Source organism: Urocitellus parryii, chromosome 6 (assembly GCF_045843805.1).
Source record: "Urocitellus parryii isolate mUroPar1 chromosome 6, mUroPar1.hap1, whole genome shotgun sequence".
Classification (NCBI taxonomy): Eukaryota; Metazoa; Chordata; class Mammalia; order Rodentia; family Sciuridae; genus Urocitellus; species Urocitellus parryii.
The window spans coordinates 43215049-43236878 of record NC_135536.1 but is presented as its reverse complement, the minus strand read 5'-3'; the positions used below and the strand labels follow the sequence as shown (position 1 = coordinate 43236878).

The window sequence follows — 21830 nt, the reverse complement described above, 5'->3', positions numbered from 1 at the left end:
TCCTGGTTATAATTGTTGGTACTATCAAATTTTGGTACCGAATTTGTCTTTTTTGTTTTTGTTTTTGATATTGGGGATTGAACTCAGGGATACTTAACCACTGAGCCATAACCCCTGCCCTTTTAAAATTTTATTCATAGACAGGATCTAAATCTAAGTTGCTGGGGTTGGCTTTGAACTCTTGATCCTCCTGTCTCAGCCTCCAGAGCCAGTAGGATTACAGGTGTGCACCACAGCTCCTGGCCCTCATTTGTCTTTATTAAAATGAATAATGAATACATAATTGAACAATACTTCTTTTTGGTATTGCACACCATGAAGCATGGAATCAAGTTTAATACATATTATTTAGAATTTAAGGGGTGAATGTTATTTGTATTTGTTCATTCCAAACCATGTTAGTGTTGTCCTGTCAACATACAGAAAGGAAAAGACTTATAAAATGTACATAGGTGTGCCAGATGGAGAATAGACATTAAAGTGGTTTTAAAATCTCCACTTACACTGGATGTGGAGGTTCATGCCTATATTTCCAATGACTTAGGAGGCTGAGAAAGGAGGGTTGCAAGTTTGAGGTCAGCTTCAGCAATTCAGCAAGACCCCATCTCAAAAAATAAAAAGGGCTGGGGGATGTAGCCTAGAGGTATAGCACCTCTGGGTTTAATCCCTAGTACCCAAAACAAACAAGAAACTTCACCTAATATCTGGCACACATGTTTATGTACATTTTATAATGTGAAAACCAATGAACTATAAAAAAGTAGTTTTACAATTAAAAATGTATGTAAGGGATTCATGAACCAGTCAAGTAATATTTGTATAGGATAACCTTATTTAAAGGTCAATCGTAGTCATCTGTTAAACATAACAGGAGAAAGAAAAATGTTAAAATTTTATTTCTGAAATGCTTTATTCTTTTAATCAGTATACATTATATTAAGTATAGAATTTCCTTAAAAATTAACAACTCTTGGGTTTCACTGTTAGGACATTGTTTTAGAAAGGAAAATATCTGGCTCTTTTGACTTTTCTTTTTAACATTTATCCAGGCTCCAAGTGGATTATCATATTAAGGTTCTTCTGTGTTATTTCTGTCCAAGTTGTGACAGCTAAAACAAAACACAAAATTATAACTTTAAAAAAAAACACAAAGAATGGTTATGCTTTCAAAATATACCTGTAAACACCCTAAGAAAATTCACTTTCATCACAGTAAAATTTAGGTTTCCTATTTGATTCACTGCATTCCTAAAATAATAATAATAAACTTTAACAACTGAATTAAAAAAAACAAAACCCTGGGCTGGGGATATGGCTCAAGAGGTAGCGCGCTCGCCTGGCATGCGTGCGGCCGGGTTCGATCCTCAGCACCACATACAAACAAAGATGTTGTGTCCGCTGAAAACTAAAAAATAAATATTAAAATTCTCTCTCTCTAAAAAAAAAAAAGAGTAGAAAAAAATAAGAAAATGTAAAGGAAAATAACTTTACTGCTGATAGTTTTCTTCTTCATATGTATTTCTAAAGTAGATCATGAAAAACAGAAGTCAAGTCTTTCAATTCTGGAAGGCTGGGTACAACTCCTATTGGACTAACTTTCCCAGATATAAAAATGATAAACTTAAACCAAATGTAAAAATCAACTAGCCAAAGGCAGTGGACAGCAACTAGAAAAGAGTCACCACCCAGAAGGAGGGAATAGCCCTGACTGATTCCCAGGTTTTGTGGTTCTCAGCTGGTGTTATACTGGGGAGTTAGAACTGTGAGAGAAAACTGGCAGTCCTTCTTGCCTGGAAGAATCAGAGTGTGCTTAAGGCAACTAAAGAAACTGGAAAGTGAGGGTGGGTCCTGGAAAGGAGGGAGAGACAGACAGATGGGAATGAAATCCTTAAATTCTGTGTAGACATTTCCTAAATCTATCATGAAACCTGAACCTCTCATAAATGGGAGAGACTAAGAAGTCAGGATTTGAGATCCTGCCCAAGAAAACAGTTTGAAGTGAGTCCAATCAAGGTAACTGCCTATCTCCAAATCAATATTCTTAAGAGAAACAGAATTCAGTCTTCAAAACAGAACATTTATAAAGTTAAGAACATAATGTAACGCTAATCAATATATGAAGAAATAGAAAAATGTGCCCCATACTCTAGAGACAACCAATTGTGACTGGCAGGGAGATGATCTTTATGTTGTAATTTAACAAGGTTTTAAAAGCAGCTCTAACTACCTTCAATGAAGTAAAGAAAAATATGCCCCCAAAGAATAAAAAAAAAATATCAGCAGAGAAAATGAAATAATGCAAAAGGAACCAAATGAAATTCTAGAATTGATAAGTATCTCCACAAGACACTAATTAAAAACAACTAAGCCAATGGCAGAAAGATAGTAGAGGGAAAGGAAAGGTGAAGTACTGAGACTGAATCAGAACAAATTATATTCTATGCTTTTATAATTTTTTCAAAATGAATCCTATTTTGTATAACTAAAAAGAACCAATTAAAAAATATTGCTTGCCTGGGGTTGTAGCTCAGTGGTGGAGCACTTGCCTCACACATGTGAGGCACTGGATTCAATCCTCAACACCACATAAAAATAAAGATATTGTGTCCATTTACAACTAAAAGATTAAAAAAAATTGCAACATAGAATTGACAAATACATTATAAAAAGCAAAAGAGAAACAATAAAAGACTTAGAGCAATATAAATTGTACATTCTGAATAGCAGAATTCTTAGGGATCTGTGGGACAACATATATGCCAAACACACAGTCCTACAATAATGCATAATGATGGGTCTATGTTCTGAAAAATATATCATTAGGTGGTTTCATCATCATGAAAACACCAATGATGTAAACTTAGACAAATCTGGTCTGAGTGGTACAACCTCCTATATGCATACCCAGGTTATTTGGTAATGCCATTGCTCCTAGGCTACAAACCTGTACATCAAAACAGAAAAAAATACAGTAAAATAGTATAAAAGATAAATGATGTGCCTGTATAGGCCACTTTCCATAAATGGAGCTTACAAGACTGGAAGTTGGTCTGAGTGAGTGAAAGCTCAGAACATTATTGTACACTGTTGTAAACTATAAACACTATGCCTTAGGCTACATTAAATTTCAACACTTACTATCAGAATCAAGTACATAATATACATAACCATATGTGCTAAATATTATGAGTGGCAGTGCAATAGGTCTGTCTACACAGCACCACAACACTTACCTAATGTGCTGCATTATGATGGCTCTGGTATCACTTGATGATGGGAATTTGTCAGCTGTGTTATAATCTTATGAGAGCACAGCTGTATTATATTGTATACATGGGCTGTTGTTGACTAAAAAATCATTATGTGGCTAGTGAATATGTAAAAGGAGTCCTAAAATGAGAAAGAAAATTGGGCATAAAAATATTTGAAGAAAAAAATGTCTGAAAATTCCCTAAATTATTGAAGATATAAACTTAGCCAGGAAATTTATACCCAGTTTTCTCCAACCAAGACATATATGTCATACTCTTGAAGAGTATGACCTTATAGTTTTATTGAACTCTGAATGACTGTTGACTTATCAGAAAAAATGAAGGCTAGAAGACAGTAAAATATCTCAAGTCTATATAGCACAACTAACACTGAAGAGTAAAGGTAAAATAGATATTTTCATAATAGGAAATTAAGAAAATTCACGGCTAGCATACCTGAGGCACGGTAAATTCTAAAAGATGTTTTTCAGTCAATATAGAATTAAAAATTTTTTGGAAACAGAAGAAAATGGAGAGTCATAAATAATCTGTATAAAAGCAAAGGATTTGTTTGTCATCATTTTTGCCTCAGTTGTGTATATCACTGTCCATTGTCTTGTGAAATTATTGGTGTATACACATGTAAAATATGGGAGAACAGTTCTATAGTTGTAAGGTTTCTAAATTTAGTGCAACTGGACAATATTAACTCTAGTCTACAAATAGTTAAAGATGTATATAGCAGTTGCTTTAGAGATCATACTGAATTAATAATGCATAGATGTAGCTTTAAAAAATTCTGTAGATGAATTAAAATGGAACTCAAAAATCCAAAGGAAGCATGTAAGGAAAAACAGAAGAATCCTAAACAGGAGACTAAAAGAAAAGCAAATAGTAAAATGGTAGACATAGATTCTCAGTAATTACATTAGATGGTAACAGGTCAAACACTCTAATTAAAAGGTAGACACTTCAGAATGGTTAATTTAAAAAGTTCAACTATAAGAGAGAAATGAATTACAGTAGATGGGGTAGAGAGAGAAGATGGGAGGGGAGGGGGGATAGTAGAGGATAGGAAGGGCAGCAGAATACAACATACACTAGTTTGGCATTATGTAAAAATGTGGATATGTAACCGATGTGATTCTGCAATCTGTATACGGGGTAAAAATGGGAGTTCATAACCCACTTGAATCAAATGTATGAAATATGATATGTCAAGAGCTTTGTAATGTTTTGAACAACTAATAAAAAAAAGTTCAACTATATGCTGTCTACAAGGTAAGTTGAAAATAAATAGGTGGAAAAAAGTTTTAACATTACTACTCTAGCCTCTTATGCTTACCATTTGCAATGTTAATATAAGATAAAGTAGACTTTAAGTCAAAGAGTTTTATTAGATATGTAGGGAAATACCACATAATGATAGAAGTGGCCATTAGAAAAATGATGAATCATAAAATGTGTATATATCTAATAGCCCAAAATACAGAAATGGACAGAAGTAAAGGGAGAAAGAGAATTCCACAATCCTATTTGGCAATTTTAATAGCAGATGATAGAAAGGACTCACCCTCCAAACCAAAACCAGAAAGCACACTTCAAACTAACAGAGAAGCTGAGCAATGCTATCAGATACCCTGACCAAACTGATATTTACAGAACTCTATACATAACTTCTGCAGAAACTCATTCTTTAAGAGTATATGGAATGGTTGGCAAGACAGGCCTATATGTTAGGCCATTTAAAGAAATTTCAATACATTTTAAACTGAAGTTATGTAAAAAATGGTCTACAACTACAAGGCACTATTAGGTATTTATAAAATCCTGGAATATAAGAACAGTATTATAAATAATACTTAGAATAAATCACAAGGTAAATTACAAAATATTTAAAAGTGGTAATGAAAATAAAATAAAAATTTGTAGAATATGCTTAAGTATTATTGTTTGGCAGAAATTAATTTTAAGGCTATAAATGCTTATTTTAGGAAAGAACTAAAGTTAATAAGTTTTCAACTTAAGCTAGGAAAAAAGTTAATAGATTAGAAATAGAAAACAAATGAGAATAGTAACAAAGGCAACATCTGGTTCATTCAAATGGTAAACAAATTTGAGATTCCCCTTGTTAACCTAAATAAGACAAAAATTTCATTTATTGGGAAAAATAACTAAATAGACATTTCTCAAGAAGAAACAAATGGCCAACAAATACATGAGAAAATGTTCAACATCTCTAACAATGAGGGAAATGTGAATTAAAACTATACTAAAATTTTATCTCACTCCAGTCAAAATGGGTATAATCAATTATGGGTCAGCATCCCAACTGAAAGCTAAGATCAATATAAGATTGTTAGTGGCAACAATCCTAAAAGGACCATGTGGACAATCAATATGCCTCAGTTATTGCAGTCATTAACTTTAAAGGTGAACATAATTTTTCTGTATCAACTGAACCTATGTTATTGCCCAGAAGTTACTTCATTTCTCAGGCCCAATCTATGACACTCTTGGCAAAATCAGATATACGGAAAGCTGAATTGAATTTTGCCTAAATAAGTATACTACTCCAATTTTAAATTTTGTCAATTTGCCTTTTCATAAAGAATTGGAATAATGAAAATGTTAGTTAAAACAAATTTTTGAGTTCTACAGTTTTCAACTGGTCTAGATGAATAAATAGTTCTCTTTCTCTTGAAAAATATCAATGGTAACTTAAGAGAAACAAACTAAAAAAGGTATACTTTACCTGTTTTATAAATTGTGAAGCATTAAAAAGCTCACTGCAACCATATAAAATGTGTTTGCCTTGCTTCCCCTGTAAAAAACAGAAATCATGAATAAAAACTCAGATCCAAGTGAGTAACAAAAAATATTTTCAGTTTTCCTATGAAAAAATATTAACTTGCTAGGACATTTTTGTTGTTAGTTTTGTGGGTGGTGGTGCTGAATTTCAGTGTACATGTGTATCCTAAAACTGCTTGAAATAAAGAGGGATAAAGTGGTAAAATAGGCATAAGAATGATTTATTATACAAAAATAGGAGTATGATCACATTTCATAGGATCAACAATTATCCAAAAAAATCTAAGACCACAACATTCTTTTAAAGATCTATGTTACTTGAAGAAAAATATTAATTTGGCTATGTTTAGCATAGTAGGATATGATGCAGGTAGTATGGACTATAATTTCAGTCTCACTAGTGCAACAGTATTTACATGTTAATAAATATCCTGTTCCACTCTGAAACTCTTCTTTTATTTCCACAGAATGTTGGAACCTAATTACAACACTGAAACTTCTCCACTAGAAAATGCAATTCCTATTTGTATTGTGAACTTGAAGTTAAATTCATAAGTTTTCTTTTGTAATGTAAAAAGTTTATCCTACAAAGTAATTTGATAATGTAACAAGGAATAAAAAAATTTGGCTTTGTTACATAAGAAAAGGACATTTCTGTGATGTGTAAACTAAATAAGCTGCTTGCCTTATATGAAGTGAGAATACAAATAATAAATGAATAAAAAAATAAATAAAAAATGAATAAATGTCCTAGATGGCAGTCTATAAAGGGAAAAAACAAAAGCCACACCTTAATTATAGTTTTAGGCTGGGTGTGGTGGCGCGTGCCTATAATCCCAGCTATTCAGGAGGCTGAGGCAGGAGGATCACAAGTTCAAAACCAGCTTCAGCAACTTAGTGATGCTCTAAGCAACTTAGCAATGCTCTAACTCAGCAAGACTCTGTCTCAAAATAACACAAAAAGAGCTGGGGATAAAGCTCAGTAGTTAAGCACCCCTGGGGTTCAATCCCTGGTACCCTCCCATTCCCCCCCTCCAAAAAAAAAACCTTTACAATTTTAGAAAATGAGATGGTATATGCAGCAATTACAGAAGGTCATATAACTAGGATTCTTGAGGCTATAGAGGACATAAATGAGCTATTAATAAAGGCAGAGACTATAGTATAGAAGGAGAAAGCAAGCCCAAGAAAACATCAGAGGGGTTCAACATTTCTAAGACAGTTCTCAGGATGTTATCTCAGTAGCACAAGACTCATCATTTTTAACTGTTAACTATCAAGATACATTCTAGACACACTTGTATCCTACCTATATATTGGGAGTTCATAATCCAAAGATAAAGTGTGTCCTTGCAAAGATCCTGGGAGTTGCACTGATCAGGGTTTTTTTTTTTTGGTGGTGGGGTGGTACTAGGGATTGAACTCAGGGGCAGTCAGCCACAGAGCCACCTCCCCAGTCCTATTTTGTACTTTATTTAGAGATAGGGTCTCACTGAGTTGCTTAGTGCCTTCCTGTTGCTGAGGCTGGCTTTGAACTTGAGATCCTCCTGCCTCAGTCTCCAGAGCCACTGGGATTATAGGAGTGCACTATCGCTCCCAGCAGCACTAATCAGTTTTGGAGGTCTGTTTTTTCTTCCTGTTATACCTTGATCTCTACCTTACTAGAGCCTTATATGAAGTGAGAATAAAAATAATAATCATAATTTTCTAGTGTTAAGTGAATAAATTAAGATTACAAAATGTCATTCTAAGAATACTTTGTTTTTAGTTTTTTTCTGTCACTTCCTGCTATGTTACCCAGCCTGGTCCCGAAATCCTGAGTTTGAGAAACCTCTTACCTTAGCCTCTTGAGTAACTGAAACTTATTGGTATGTGCCACTGTGCTTGGCCTATATGCAGGATTTTTTTTTTTTTAATAAAGCTGTTTTAATTTATTTATTTTAGTTTTTTTAGGTATACACAATATTTTTATTTTATTTTTATGTGGTGTTGAGGATCGAACCCAGCGCCCTGCGCATGCCAAGTGAGCGCGCTACCGCTTGAGCCACATCCCTAGCCCTTTATGCGGGATTTTTAAGTGATCTCTTAGAAGCGGGTCAGGACAGCCACCAAAGAATGCTGTGCTCTAAAGATATAAAACTGAAACTATCCTATGATAGAATAAGAAGGCCAAAACATACCTTTATGTAGTCAACAAGATTTTGATATTCAATGTAGTTGCCTCCTCCCACCACAAAAACAATTGCCTACAAATGCAAACAAAAAACTAAATTGAAAGAAATAGTTAAAAACATTGTTATAATTTTCAAGCAACATGGTTTTTAGTCTGAAACCTATTCTACAATTGGGACAAAAACACTAGCTAGCCAAAGGCCACAGCTGAAGCATCTAATGGTATTTAATTAAGAAATTTCTAAAAAGTTTATACATTTATAAATTTTAATGCTTGTTCAGTGGTAAAATGAGACAGAGTTTTCAGAAACAATTTAAAGATAACTTCTTTTTTTAGTACCAAGGATTGAACCCAGGAGTGCTCAACCACTGAGCCACATTCCCAGTCCTTTTTTATATTTTATTTAGAGACAGGGTCTCACTGAGTTATTTAGGGCCTCACTAGGTTGCTGAGTCTGGCTTTGAACTTCCGATCCTCCTGTGCTGCTGGGATCACAGGCATGCACCACTGTGCCCAACACTAGAGATACTTATTATTCTTCTAATAAGTAATAGCAAATAAATCCAAAGGGCTTTCTTCAAAGGATGCTTTTCAGTTTGCAGTTATTTACTATAGGCAGGAAAATCAGAAAAACCAGCATTTATATAATTTTCTATATGTTATTTACTGTATTTGCTGAGCTGAGAAGTCTATTTGCATTTTAAATTAAGGCAGTCTTCACAAATGCATGGAATCCAATTTTATAAGCTCCACACTTAGAAAATTTTCACTGCAATCTGCAGGCCTTCTTTTTGGGCAAATTGTGTAAGTTTCAGCCACTTTAAAGCTTCAATATAATAAGCATAAATAGTTTTATAAATCAGGAAAATACAGTTGCTGAGAATTAAAAAAAATCTTGGGGTACAGAATTGGATTTATCCAAATCACTATGCACTAATCATATTAGCCATGTTTATGACAAATTATTGTTCAGGTTACCTTTTATCTTTTCTAGGAGCACAGAATTTTCATGTGAAACTTACCTCCTGAAATGGATTTTTGTTCCTAGGAACTGAGCTGTAATAGAGAAAAACTATACTGAAAATCTCACCCATGGCTTTTATTATGGGTAGAACAGGTATGGGAAATACCACATTAACATATACTCCAGAGGTATGTTAGGCATTTACAGTTCTACCTCCTCTTTCTCAAGAGGGTAGTGGGTACTTGAGTTCTGCAGAGGAAGAAGCCAGAAAATGTAGAATACGTGTCTAAAAGGGAATGGGCATCCTATTGACTTTGAAATAAAATTCTAGAAAACTGAGGAGCAGGTCTCTGTATATATGTAGGTATTTTGGTGGTAAATTTCGACATACTTCAAATGTCATTTATGTTGTCTATGGGTATCTATATTTGCAGAAAAAAATGAATAAACACCTATAAGATAACATAGGAAGAAAAAAGAAAATGGCAAGAGGGATCCGTATTTTGCAGTAAATTATATTTTCTTTATTACATTATTATATATTTAAAAATATTTCTTTGATATATAGAGATCTTTAATAAGGACATTTTTTCAAAGTTTTTGTGTTTCAGATACATGTTTGAGTGCTAAAATAGGCTGTACAGTGTGATTTACAAGGATAGTTGAAACTTTTCTCAATTACTCAGTGGCTAAACATAGCTCTATCACCTTTCCTAACATCTTTAGTCTGTCTAATTATTCTGTCAAAGTGGTTAGACATTCACCTGATCAAAATGCTCCTAAATGCTTAACTTCCTTCTAATTCTGCCTCCTTCCCTCCTAATTCTGCCCATTATTTTTCTATAATTTATAAGCTATTTTTTGTATCACCATGAATTAAATCTTGAAAAATATCTGTAATAAACAAAGGCTACCTTACTATATCATGCCTGTCATAAAATACAAAAATTATTTATAGAATGCTTCACTGTCAGCAAGTGTTTTTATAGCAATGGTTCCCAAGAACTGGATTTTGTAGGCAGCTACATTAAAAAAACAAAACAGTATCCAAATATAAAGCTCCTTTCTCTTCATTTGGTCTGATAAAAATATTCTTAAAACACACATTATCCAAATTTCCCTCCCCTACACTTAGTTTGTAATGCCAAAAGCCCCCCCAAATAAGAAAACCCCAAAACAAAACAAAACAAAACAAAAAAACACCTCAAAACAAAAACCCAGTAAACAGCTACATGTATTTGTATATATACTTGGAGGGAAAAACAACAAAATACTATTTTTAATACTCTTTGAGAGATTAGCACACAGTTTAAATTTTTAATATTAAGCAGTGCTGCTTTAGAGTACAAAACCAATTATTTTCATGCTTGGAAAATCCTACAAATATTACAGAAGACAGAAACTGTTTACCTGTCATTGCCACGTAGCATTTTGGGATCGAAATATCTGTAGTCGTCAGTTTCCTATTTAAAAACAAAAAACCCTTGACAATGGAATTTTTCTTTAGAAGTTCTGGCATACGGTTATCTTATATTTATGAATCTATCAATTTTGTAGCATGTAAAACAACCACCCCTAACATTTAATGAGTAGTTACAATGTGCTAAGCATCATTTAAGTGCTTTATGTGAAATTACTCATTTAATCCTGAGTTTCTCAAGTAGCTACTATTACTATCCCCATTTTTCAGATTGGCAAGTTGAGGGGGTACCGAGAGGTTCCTAAGGTTACATATGTAATAAGTATGGGAACTCTAGCATTGGCAACAAGGCAGTTTCAATGTCCAAGTTCTACTCTCATGCTATAATGCTTCTCAAAAATAAATCTGAAAAAAAGTCTTATAAGTCTGAAAGTAGTTAATGTATTGAAGTATTTTTGTTTTTTAGAATTTTATCTGTATAAATTTTATCTCATGATTTTACCGAATATATGGAATACCTAACACAGGTACACATCTCTTATCTGAAATTTTTGGAGTGATATGTATTTCAGAGTTTAGGATTAAAAAAAATTTAGATAGGTAATATCAGGCATAAACTACATATAATATGGGTAGCACCTCATCATCAAATATGTTAATACTTCTATATATGTGAACATTAACAGAAAATAGGATAAATAAAAACTATAAAGAGCCTCAACTGGAGTCCAGGTCAGATTTTGCCACCAAATGAGTTATACAGAATCTTTTAGTTTTCAAAGCTTTCTGGATTTTTCAGAAATTGTGAATAAGGGGTTGTGGACCTCTATACTATACTGGAAACTTAACACTTTGATTAAAGAAGTTGGAAAGTATTGCTCTACTACTAATTGAATAAGGACTTTCCATTCTCTGCCTGCCTCTCCTTCCATAGCAGAATCATCCAAAGAAATTCATCTTTTCTTCTTCTGGAGTGTAGATGGTTTCACTAAAACCTGATAAAGTACAGATATACTACATGTGTTGCTACTATTTAGTCCCGCACCCAATAGTAGATACTTTCAATCAACCACAGCACCCTCAGTAAACCCAAATGTAGTGTCAGAATCCTCCAAGTAGTTTGCTTCAAGAAACCACTACCAACCAGATTTACAAGGCAAGAATAAACCTATCTGATATCTTGCCTTAACTTTATTAAGACAAAGGAGAACACTTAATAAATGTGATAAGAATGCATCTAAAAATAGGTAACAGCATTTTAAAACATTTGAGATAGGATACATTCAAGATTACCTGCCAGGTCTAACTTAGTACACTTTGCTATCTCTTCAGCATTTTGCTAATCTCCTCAGTGCCTCCAAATCAACTTGTCCATCTGGGAACAGGAGAGGTATAAGAGTGCAGGCAGCTACCTCACCTAGCAGATGGATGAAGAAATGCTTTCAAAACAGAAAACATTTACTTTTTCTAATTAAAGTATCTGTCTGTAGTAATGTGCCTTCAGTTCTATTGACTTTATAACTAATAAATGAACTTGTAATTACAACTTGGAGAAACATTTAAGACCCACAATTTAGCCACTGATGTGTTTTGCCAGAGAAATACAGAAGGATTGTGTATGCTAGGATGAGTACTAGACTGGAGGACAATAGTAGGATTTTTATTGTAATTCTGCTACTAAAAAGGTGTGACCTGGCAAGTTACTTAACCTCTCTAGGTTGCCTTGCCTCCATTGTTAAAATGATTTAGGATGTTTCCTTAAACTCTATTTCTGTGATTCCACGGTTCTTACCCTAATCAACAAAATATAATGGTAGACAATTTGGCTTGTGGTTAAAATTCCAATGCTGCCACATACTAGCTGTATATCCCTGAGCAAGTTTAATGACCTTATTGTGACTCAGTTTCTTCATCTATAGAAATGAGAATAAAGATAACAATACTTTTCTTGGAAGGTTCTACTGAGGATTAAATGATATATAACAGGTGAAAAATGCTTTGCATGGTTCTTGGTACTTAATAAGTATGCAATATCTGATAATACTTAATAAGTATGCAATAATGTTAGGTATTAATTTTGTGGTCATTATTTTTCATGTCAACATCAAGGGCAATAACAAAATATCATAATTTCCCTTAACCTCTTATATATTTGGCTATCTAAATGTTATTTTTAATCTTTATTACTGTTTGGAATAATATGTTCCAGCAGTTTACTGCCCATTACAAAGCAGTATTCTCTGATACAGACATTAATGTCTCTCTTAGGCTTTTCAAGAAGTACTACTTCTTCATATATTCTAGGATACGGTGACAGTCTACTATTACTATATTATATACCACTATTATTTATATTGATTCCAAAATGGAAGAATTTAATTCTCTCAGGTTATCCTTACAGATAATTCTTCCATTCTTTTCATAATGGTAATTGATGTTGGATATTTTATTAGGCTATGTTTCCACATGACTGAAATTCAAAATTTTATTTGTTAATTTCTTTTAATGTTACTGAAATAATATTTATAATTACCAAAAAAATCCTATTGATCTGAACATTCTATTCTCATTCTTTTTCCTTTTTTTTCCAGGGCTGAGGAGTGAACTCAACCTAGCTTGTGCGTGCTAGGCAAGTTCTCTTGCCACTTGCTAAATCCTGAACCCCCTCATTCCTTTTCAAGTCTGGAATTGTGTGCCTCACTGCCAAGTCTACAATGATTCACATCAACCCAAACTGGATTTTTTTTTTTTTTATATTGGGGATTGAACTCAGGGGCACTCAACCACTTAGCCACATCCCCAGCCCTTTTTTGTATTTTATTTGGAGATAGGGTCTCACTGAGTTGCTCAGAGCTTCACGAGGTTGCTGAGGCTGGCTTTAAACTTGTGATCCTCTTGCCTCAACTTCCAAGCTGCTGGGATTACAGGCATGTGCCACTAGGGTTTGGATGAGGGTAGGATCATGCTGCCATTTATTTATTTATTTTATTTGGCACCTGGGATTGAACCCGAGGGCACTTAGCCATTGAGCCACATCTCCAGTTCCTCCCCTGTCATTTAAAAATTTTAAATTTTGAGATAGGGCCTTGCTAACTTGCTGAAGCTAGCTTTGAACTTGAGATCCTCCTGAGCTGCTGGGATTACAGGCTTGTGCCATCACATCCAGCTTCCATGCGTTTTTCTTTATCCCAGACTCTAGCCATAGTATCAGGGTAGTTATTTTTACCAAAGAAATTCTGAGGACTTTTGTATTTCTTTTTTGAATTGTAAACAGACAGCTTGAAAACTATTCAAGTAAATGTGATAATATTTACCAATGATTTCTCTCCCTCAATTTGCTTCTTCAGTCCCAAAGACTTCAGTGCCATTTGAACATAGGCACTTAAAATTTTTACTATGCATTTCTCTCCTAATTTAATTTTCTTAAACTTAAATTGGTCTAATCCTCTTTACACTATACCAACTAGTCCTTTTTCATTTATAGAAACTTGCTCCTTAAGATAAAATTTACATGCAATTATACATACAGAACATAATATACACTTAATTTGGATGGAAGTTGACCAGAATGTTTGTAGCAGTGGAGAAAATCAATTCCCAGTATCTGTGATAATGGCTAAACAGGGCTCTTTTAGAACATGAACTCTTTTCTTTCTTTGATTATTCTGCTATGATTAAAAACACAAGAAATTCAATCTGTCTCATTACCTTTCCCATTAGCCAGTTTGATACATTCAAGAACTTACAAGTTCAATGTAACATGCTACTCACAGGGTTTGATTTCATCTCCATGAGATTGTCTAAAATACGAGTAACAGGAAGATTCTGTGAAAGAGATTAGTATTTTATTAACAATAATAAACCAAAGTTCCTTTCTACTAACAAGACAACCTAGTAATTTTATAGTTAAGGATTAATCATAATTAAACACATTCTAAGATTAAGTATACTGCAAGAGTTAATGATGTCAGATGTAAATATCCTTGGCACTTAAGTGTCCACAGAAAAATATCATTCTCAATGAACAGCTTCTTTTAATATGTAGGCGTATTCAGGTTTTAGTAGACAATATGTTTGGGCTTTTTACTTTGTTGAATATTTGCTTCTCAATATTAGTAACTGCAATCTTTTGTTCTGATCAAGAATATCACTGTTATATTTTTTTAACTTTTCCTTTTGTCAGTTAAGAGTTTTCTTTAGGGATAGTTTGAGTTCTTTTCCTATTTTTTTCTCTTTAATTTTTTTTCTTCTAATTGCTCTGGCTAGTTTCCAGGACTATGTGCAAAGAGGCATCCCTGTCTTCTTCCAATTTTTTGAGGGAATGCCTTGCATTCTACCAGATCATAATGGAATGAAATTAGAAGTCAATGATAAAATAAAACATAGAAGCTACTCTAATGCCTGGAGACCAAATAATATGTTATTGAATGACCAGTGGATAGCAAAAAGTCAGGGATGAAATAAAAAAATACTCAGAGGTAAACAGAATAGTGATACAACATATCAAAATCTCTGGAACATCATGAAGGTAGTTCTAAGAGGAAAGTTCATTGCATTGAGCTCATTCATTAAAAGGATAAAAAGTCACCAAATAAATAACCTAACATTTCATCTCAAAGCCCTAGGAAAAGAAGAATAAACCAACACCAAAAGCAGAATACAGGAAATAATTAAAATCAGAGATCAAATCAATTAAATTAAAAAATTGTACTCTAATAAAATAGAAAATCCTGAAGACATCAACAAATTTCTAGAGACATATGACCTACCCAAACTGAATCAGGAAGATATAGAAAATTTAAACAGATAAATTTCAAGCAATGAAGATGCCATCAAATTCCTACCAACAGCTGGGCACGGTGGCGCATGTCTGTGATCCCAGGGGTTTGGGAGGCTGAGGCAGGAGGATTGCTGTCAAAGCCAGCCTCAGCAACACTGAGGCACTATGTAACTCAGTGAGACTCTGTCTCTAAATACAATACAAAATAGGGCTGGGGATGTGGCTCAGTGGACAAGTGCCCCTGAATTCAATTCAAAAAGAAAAAAAAAAAAAAAGAATGGGATGGTATCACACTAAAAAGCTTCTTCATAACAAAGAAATAACCAAGAGTGTGAAGAGAAAACCTACAGAATGGGAGAAAATCTTTGCCAACTGCACTTCAGACAATCAGAATGGCAATGATCAAGAATAAAAGTAACAATAAATGTTGGTGAGGATGTGGGGGAAAAGGTACACTCATACATTGCTGGTGGGACTGCAAATTGGTGTAACCACTCTGGAAAGCAGTATGTAGATTCCTCAGAAAACTTGGAATAGAACTACCATTTGACCCAGTTACACCATTTTTTGGCATATACCCAAAGGACTTAAAATCAGCATACTATAGTGACAAAGCCAAATCAATATTTATGGCAGCTCAATCTGCAATACCTAAGCTATGGAACCAGCCTAGGTGGGCTTTAACAGATGAAGAGATAAAGAAAATGTGGTGTATATACACAAGGGACTATTACTCAGCCTTAAAGAAGAATGAAATTATGGCATTTGCTGGTAAATGGATGAAACTGAAGACTATCATGATGTTAATTGGAATAAGCCAATTCCCAAAAACCGAAGACCAAATATTCTCTCTAATATGTGGATGCTAACTTACAATAAGCTGGAGTGAGGGTGGGGGTGGCGAGAAATATTAGTTCACTGGATTAGAAAAATGGGAATGAAGGGAAGGGAGGGGAGATAGGAATAGGAAAGATAGTAGAATGAATTGGACATAACTTTCTTATATTCATATATGAATACATGACCAGTGTAACTCTACATAATGTCCAACCACAAAAATGGGAAGTTATACTCCATGTATGTCAAATACATTCTACTGTCATGTTTAACTAAAAGGAACAAAAAAAAAGTTTTCTTTAGAAATTCAGTAACTTTTAAAAAGTTTGTAAAAATGCACAAAATTAATTGATCTAACAGATTTCTTTCATTTCTAATAAAAAGACGTTTGTATACTTTGAAAAATGGGGATATGAATACATACACAATTTTATTGACCATTTTTATTTTGCCTAAGATAAATTCCAATTTTTCAATATCATACTGCATTATCTTTTTTATAGAACAAATTTGACTCTGAACATGAAATGTACAACACCAACACTGGTGTTGGCAGAAGTCTGTTCTTTTAACATGCTTATAGGATTTGGGATGAGATATACTATTGTTACATTTCTATCCAACAAGTTTGATTAATTTGAACATAAGAACACTGAGTACAGAAAATTTATTAAATGACTATACTGTCTATTCAAAGTGCATTTCTACTGGGCTGATATTCTGCCCATTTTGAACTGGTATTTCCTTTGTGAACTGTACAGAATAATTTTCTATTTGAAACTTCACGCAACAAAAGCAACATTAAATCTGATTGTTCAAAAAAATGTAACTAAGGATTTAAAACAAGGATTTAAATTTTCTTAGGTCATAAAACATATTGTCACTAAAGTGGACTAGCACTAAGGAAAATGCTATTTTCCCCAGAAAAAACAAAACATTTTTCCCCTTTTACTAGATTATGAAGTAAAAATCTTTTAAGATGGCCTCACACAAGTGAAATTAAATTAAAGCTATTTCATCATTTTCTGAAATTTGTGTTGGCCAGGAACTATTAAATATAAAAGAGAACCATATGTTCAAACTGAATGTATTTCCTGAATAATCTTTAGAATAAACTTAAAAAGGTGGCTTCAAAATTTTACCTTTTTTGTTTCAAAAAAATTGAGTTTGTTCATTTATCAATAGGCCTAAACCATAAATTTCTCTAGGGATGGAGAAAACTATAGTTAAATATTTGTTCCAAGTAATAAGAACAAAAGATGATGAAGCACTTGGCAACAGCAGAGGAAGAAATAATACATTCTGGAGCAAGGGAACATTACAAATTATTTGGTAAGACTTTAGTAAAATTGAGTTTTTTTTTTTTTAACCCATTTATCTATTTAGGCTGAATTCTGTTTAGCATTTTGAATTGCACTATTACAGCTATGCAATGGAGAAAAAAATCAAAAGATTTCACATATGATAAATCATGAGTCATATTTTATACTTTTGAAAATAATTGGAAATTTGGACACTTAACCAATATTTCATGATAAATCGTCATTTAGTATAAAAATTCCCTAAAGGATGCAAGTACATTTTACTTTGTGCTTTATAGTTCTGCTATCTCTTATAACAAGTCTGTCAATAAATACATTAAATAACTTGAGAAAAATTTCTATCTAGAAAAATTGTTCAAAAATTCAAAAGCCCAGGGACAAATCTTTCTTATATTTTCTCCTGGCCTTTATGATCAGACACTAAATCAATCAACTATAACTGCTGTACCATGTAATATTCACAGACTGCCAGAGATTAAGGGCAACTCCAGTTGAAGAGAATGATAAAGGAAACACATAATGTCTTTTTTTGAAAAAAAATATTCATTTTTTAGTTTTCGGTGGACACAACATCTTTATTTTATTTTTATGTGGTGTTGAGGATCGAACCCAGCGCCCCTCGCATGCCAGGCGAGCACGCTACTGCTTGAGCCACATCCCCAGCCCACACACATAATGTCTTTAAAGGGATAAGGAAGAGTACATTAGAAAACATACAAATGGAAGAAATGATTTACAGTAAAAGGGGTAGAGAGAGAAAAGGGGAGGGGGGAGGGGAGGGAAGGGGAGGGGAGGGGGGATAGTAGAGAATAGGACAGACAGCAGAATACATCAGACACTAGAAAGGCAATATGTCAATCAATGGAAGGGTAACTGATGTGATACAGCAATTTGTATACGGGGTAAAAGGGGGAGTTCATAATCCACTTGAATCAAACCGTGTAATATGATGTATTAAGAACTATGTAATGTTATGAACGACCAATAAAAAAAAAAAAAAAAAAAAAAAAAAAAAAAAAAAAAAGAAAACAGCTTTTAAGATTTGTCACCAACTGGCACTCTATTCAGCTGTTTTCTTTGCCTAAATGAAGGCTTGGGTTAATAATTTTTAAAATAAATTACAGATTGAGAATAATTTACATACAAGTTAATTGACTTTTATTGACGGAAAAACTGGGTTGTAGCATCTTAAGTAATAGAAGAGAGAAAGCATCAGAACAAAACAGTATATCTCTTTTTGCTTAGCAGAGACTATTATTTTGTTTTAAGAAACAAAATAATTGTGTACCTCAGTAAGATATATAAATGAAATTTAATAAAATGAAAAACATATTAATTGTTTAAAAAATTCCCAAGCATATTTTTCTTTTTTTTTTGGAAATCGCTATTTAGAAATAAAACTGGAAGCATTATTGTAGGTTAGTAACACTAAAAGGATCAACTACCATTAAATTTCTAATAATTAGTAGAAAGCCATTACAGATACAGATTTGAGAAAAAAAGAGTCCTACACACACAAAAACCCTAAATTAAGGATCAGTTTTTCTAAAATACTCAAATTTCAAATACATGAACTAGAAATTTATGTATAGAAAAAAATATGGTAGGAAATTTGTGTCTAAAAACCCTGACTTCTTACTTTAATACTGTTTTGTAGTTTTAGTCATTAGAAAAGTTTAGATAAAAATAATGCTAACTTCATCTCTGCTGGGGTTATTGCTTAAAAAACAAAACAAAATATGCAAAAAATTCTAAAAACCAATTTAACAAGTGTCAGCTCTATAACCAAAACAGAGAATTTTTTTCCCCTTTGAGTTCTAGAATTAGCCACCTCTTGGCCTATATTGCCATCTGCTCTGTGGTGACTACTTCTAACTTTTTCCTCGAGTCCCTAGGCTTGGAATGATACTTTGATATGGAGCTGAAAGCAGGGCTGGGACAAGGGTTGCTGCTGTCCTGCATATCAGAGCTCTGGAGAATGAAAAGGCACTTCCTTAGGAAGGATGCTTATCTGGAAGGCTTTGATTAGTACAGAATAAGATGGGATGCGAAGACACTGGGAACACTTTGGGAATGAGGCATATATATCAGTGCTAGAAGGGTGGAAAGTTGCCAGTGAAGATAGTAGGAGAGGGAATAAGATTGATCATTTCTTTTCAAAAACTGTAAATTATAAAACAGAAGGGAATCTACAGAGCAAACCCAATACTCTTACATTAGAGATGAGGAAACCATAAAACATGTAAGGTGGTTTCCCCTCAAAAATCATAGCATGTAATGGCAATAAAAATGAAGAAAACAAATGATACGCAAATTCGTGAAGTGTCTCATATTTTTAGCAATTAGAGAAATACAAATCAAAACTACTCAAAGATTTCATCTCACTTCAGTCAGAATGGCAGTTATTGTTGCTTATATTCTTAACAATAAATTTTGATGAGAATGTGGGCAAAAAAGGTACACTCAGACATTGCTGGTGGGATTGCAAATTGGTGCAACCATTATGGAAAACATTATGGAGATTCCTCAGAAAGCTTGGAATGGGACCACCATTTGACCCAGTTATCCCACTCCTCAGTTTATACCCAAAGGACTTAAAATCAGCTTACAACAATGAAGCAGCCTACTCACAATAGCTATAAACTACGGAACACAGGTGCCTTTCAACAGATGAATGGATAAAGAAAATGTGGTATATATACACAATGGAATATTATTCAGCCTTAAAGAATAAAATTATTGCATTCGCCGGTAAATGGATGGAGATGGAGAATTTCATTCTAAGTGAAGTAAACCAGTTCCAAAGAACAAAAGAATGAATGTTTTCTGGGATATGTGGATGCTAATTCACAATAAGGGGGTGGGGAGCTAGGGAAGAATAGAGGTAGTAAAGAATAGAGGGGAGTAAAGGGAGGGGAGCAGGTATAAGGGAAGGAGGATAGTAGAATGAATTGGGCCTTATTACCCTATGTGCGCATATGATTACATTAAGAGTGAGAAATTATACTCCATTTGTGTACAATGTGTCCAAATGCATTCTACTGTCATGTATAATTAGAATAAAAAGAAAAAAAATGAAGAAAACACAATTACATAGATCCAACACATCTATCCTTCATTACTCAACTTCAACAGTGATCTGTAAATCTTATCTGTCTGTACTTTAACCTACTCCTTATTCCCCTAGGGTATTAAAAAAGTTCCCAGCATAAAATTATCATTAAACTGTAAATATTTCAGTATACATCTCTAAAATATAAACACTTAAAAAAAGACCCATAAGACTATTAAACACACCTAAAAATAATTAACAATATTTTTTTTCTCCTCAGCTTTTCTGAGGTAAGATTAACAAAAAACTGTATGTACTAAAAATGTACAATGTGATGTTCTGATATCTGTACACAGCTCAATATCCAGTCAGTATTAAAATTTCCTTTGGCATAAAATAATTTTTTATAGTTTTCTTATTTAAATCATAATCTTAACTAAGAGTCATATATTCCAATTAGATATAGTTTTTAAAAATATACATATGTATATATTTTAGTTGAAGATGAACAAAATACCTTTATTTATCTTTATGTGGTGCTGAGCATGGAACTCAGTGCCCCACAAGCGCCAGGCAAGTGCTCTACCACTGAGCTATAGCCAGCCCCTAGATACAGTTTTTAAGTCTTTTTAAACTGTGGATTCCCATTATTTGTAATCTATTTGTTGGTAATTCATGTTTAGGAGGAGGATTATTTTGGCAAACAAGTCAAAGAAAGTAGAATGGAAAACTTCTAAATTATGCAACTTTGTGCATAATTTCATCACATCACAAATATATTTTGAATCTGTGAATATCATTTAACTGGTTTTATGTGATAGTTGATACTTGTGATGCATAAAACTTATGCTGCTCAGAAAACAAAACATAAAAAACTCTTATAAGTAACCTAGAAAACTGAACACAGATAATCCTACTGTTTTTGTCTATTTTTTTTTTTTTGGGGGGGTGGGTATCAGGGATTAAACTCAGGGGTACTTGACCACTGAGTCACGTCCCTAACCCTATTTTGTATTTTATTAGAGACAGGGTCTCACTGAGTTGCTTAGTGCCTTGCTAAATTGCTGAGGCTGGCTTTGAACTCAAGATCCTCCTGTGTCAACCACCTGAGCTGCTGGGATTATAGGCATGTGCCACCATGCCCGACCTTCAAAACAATATAATTTTAAGGGGCATAAATTATTCATAATGCTCCAACTGTGAAACTGATGGAACCAATC

General features: G+C 33.5%; 1 protein-coding gene across 1 annotated transcript in view; it reads right to left on the bottom strand.

The window, feature by feature from the left end:
• Window positions 1-912: 912 nt before the first annotated feature.
• The window catches only part of Scfd1 (sec1 family domain containing 1), a 94240-nt gene continuing 73322 nt past the window's right edge, over window positions 913-21830 (bottom strand). Inside the window, exons 20-25 of the mRNA XM_026414197.2 lie at window positions 14391-14444; window positions 10610-10662; window positions 9258-9291; window positions 8243-8308; window positions 6007-6075; window positions 913-1109 (exon numbers count right to left, since the gene is read on the bottom strand). Of these exons, the coding sequence (XP_026269982.2) occupies window positions 1086-1109; window positions 6007-6075; window positions 8243-8308; window positions 9258-9291; window positions 10610-10662; window positions 14391-14444 (300 nt within the window). The 3' untranslated portion in view covers window positions 913-1085. The remainder of the gene's footprint in view (window positions 1110-6006; window positions 6076-8242; window positions 8309-9257; window positions 9292-10609; window positions 10663-14390; window positions 14445-21830) is intronic.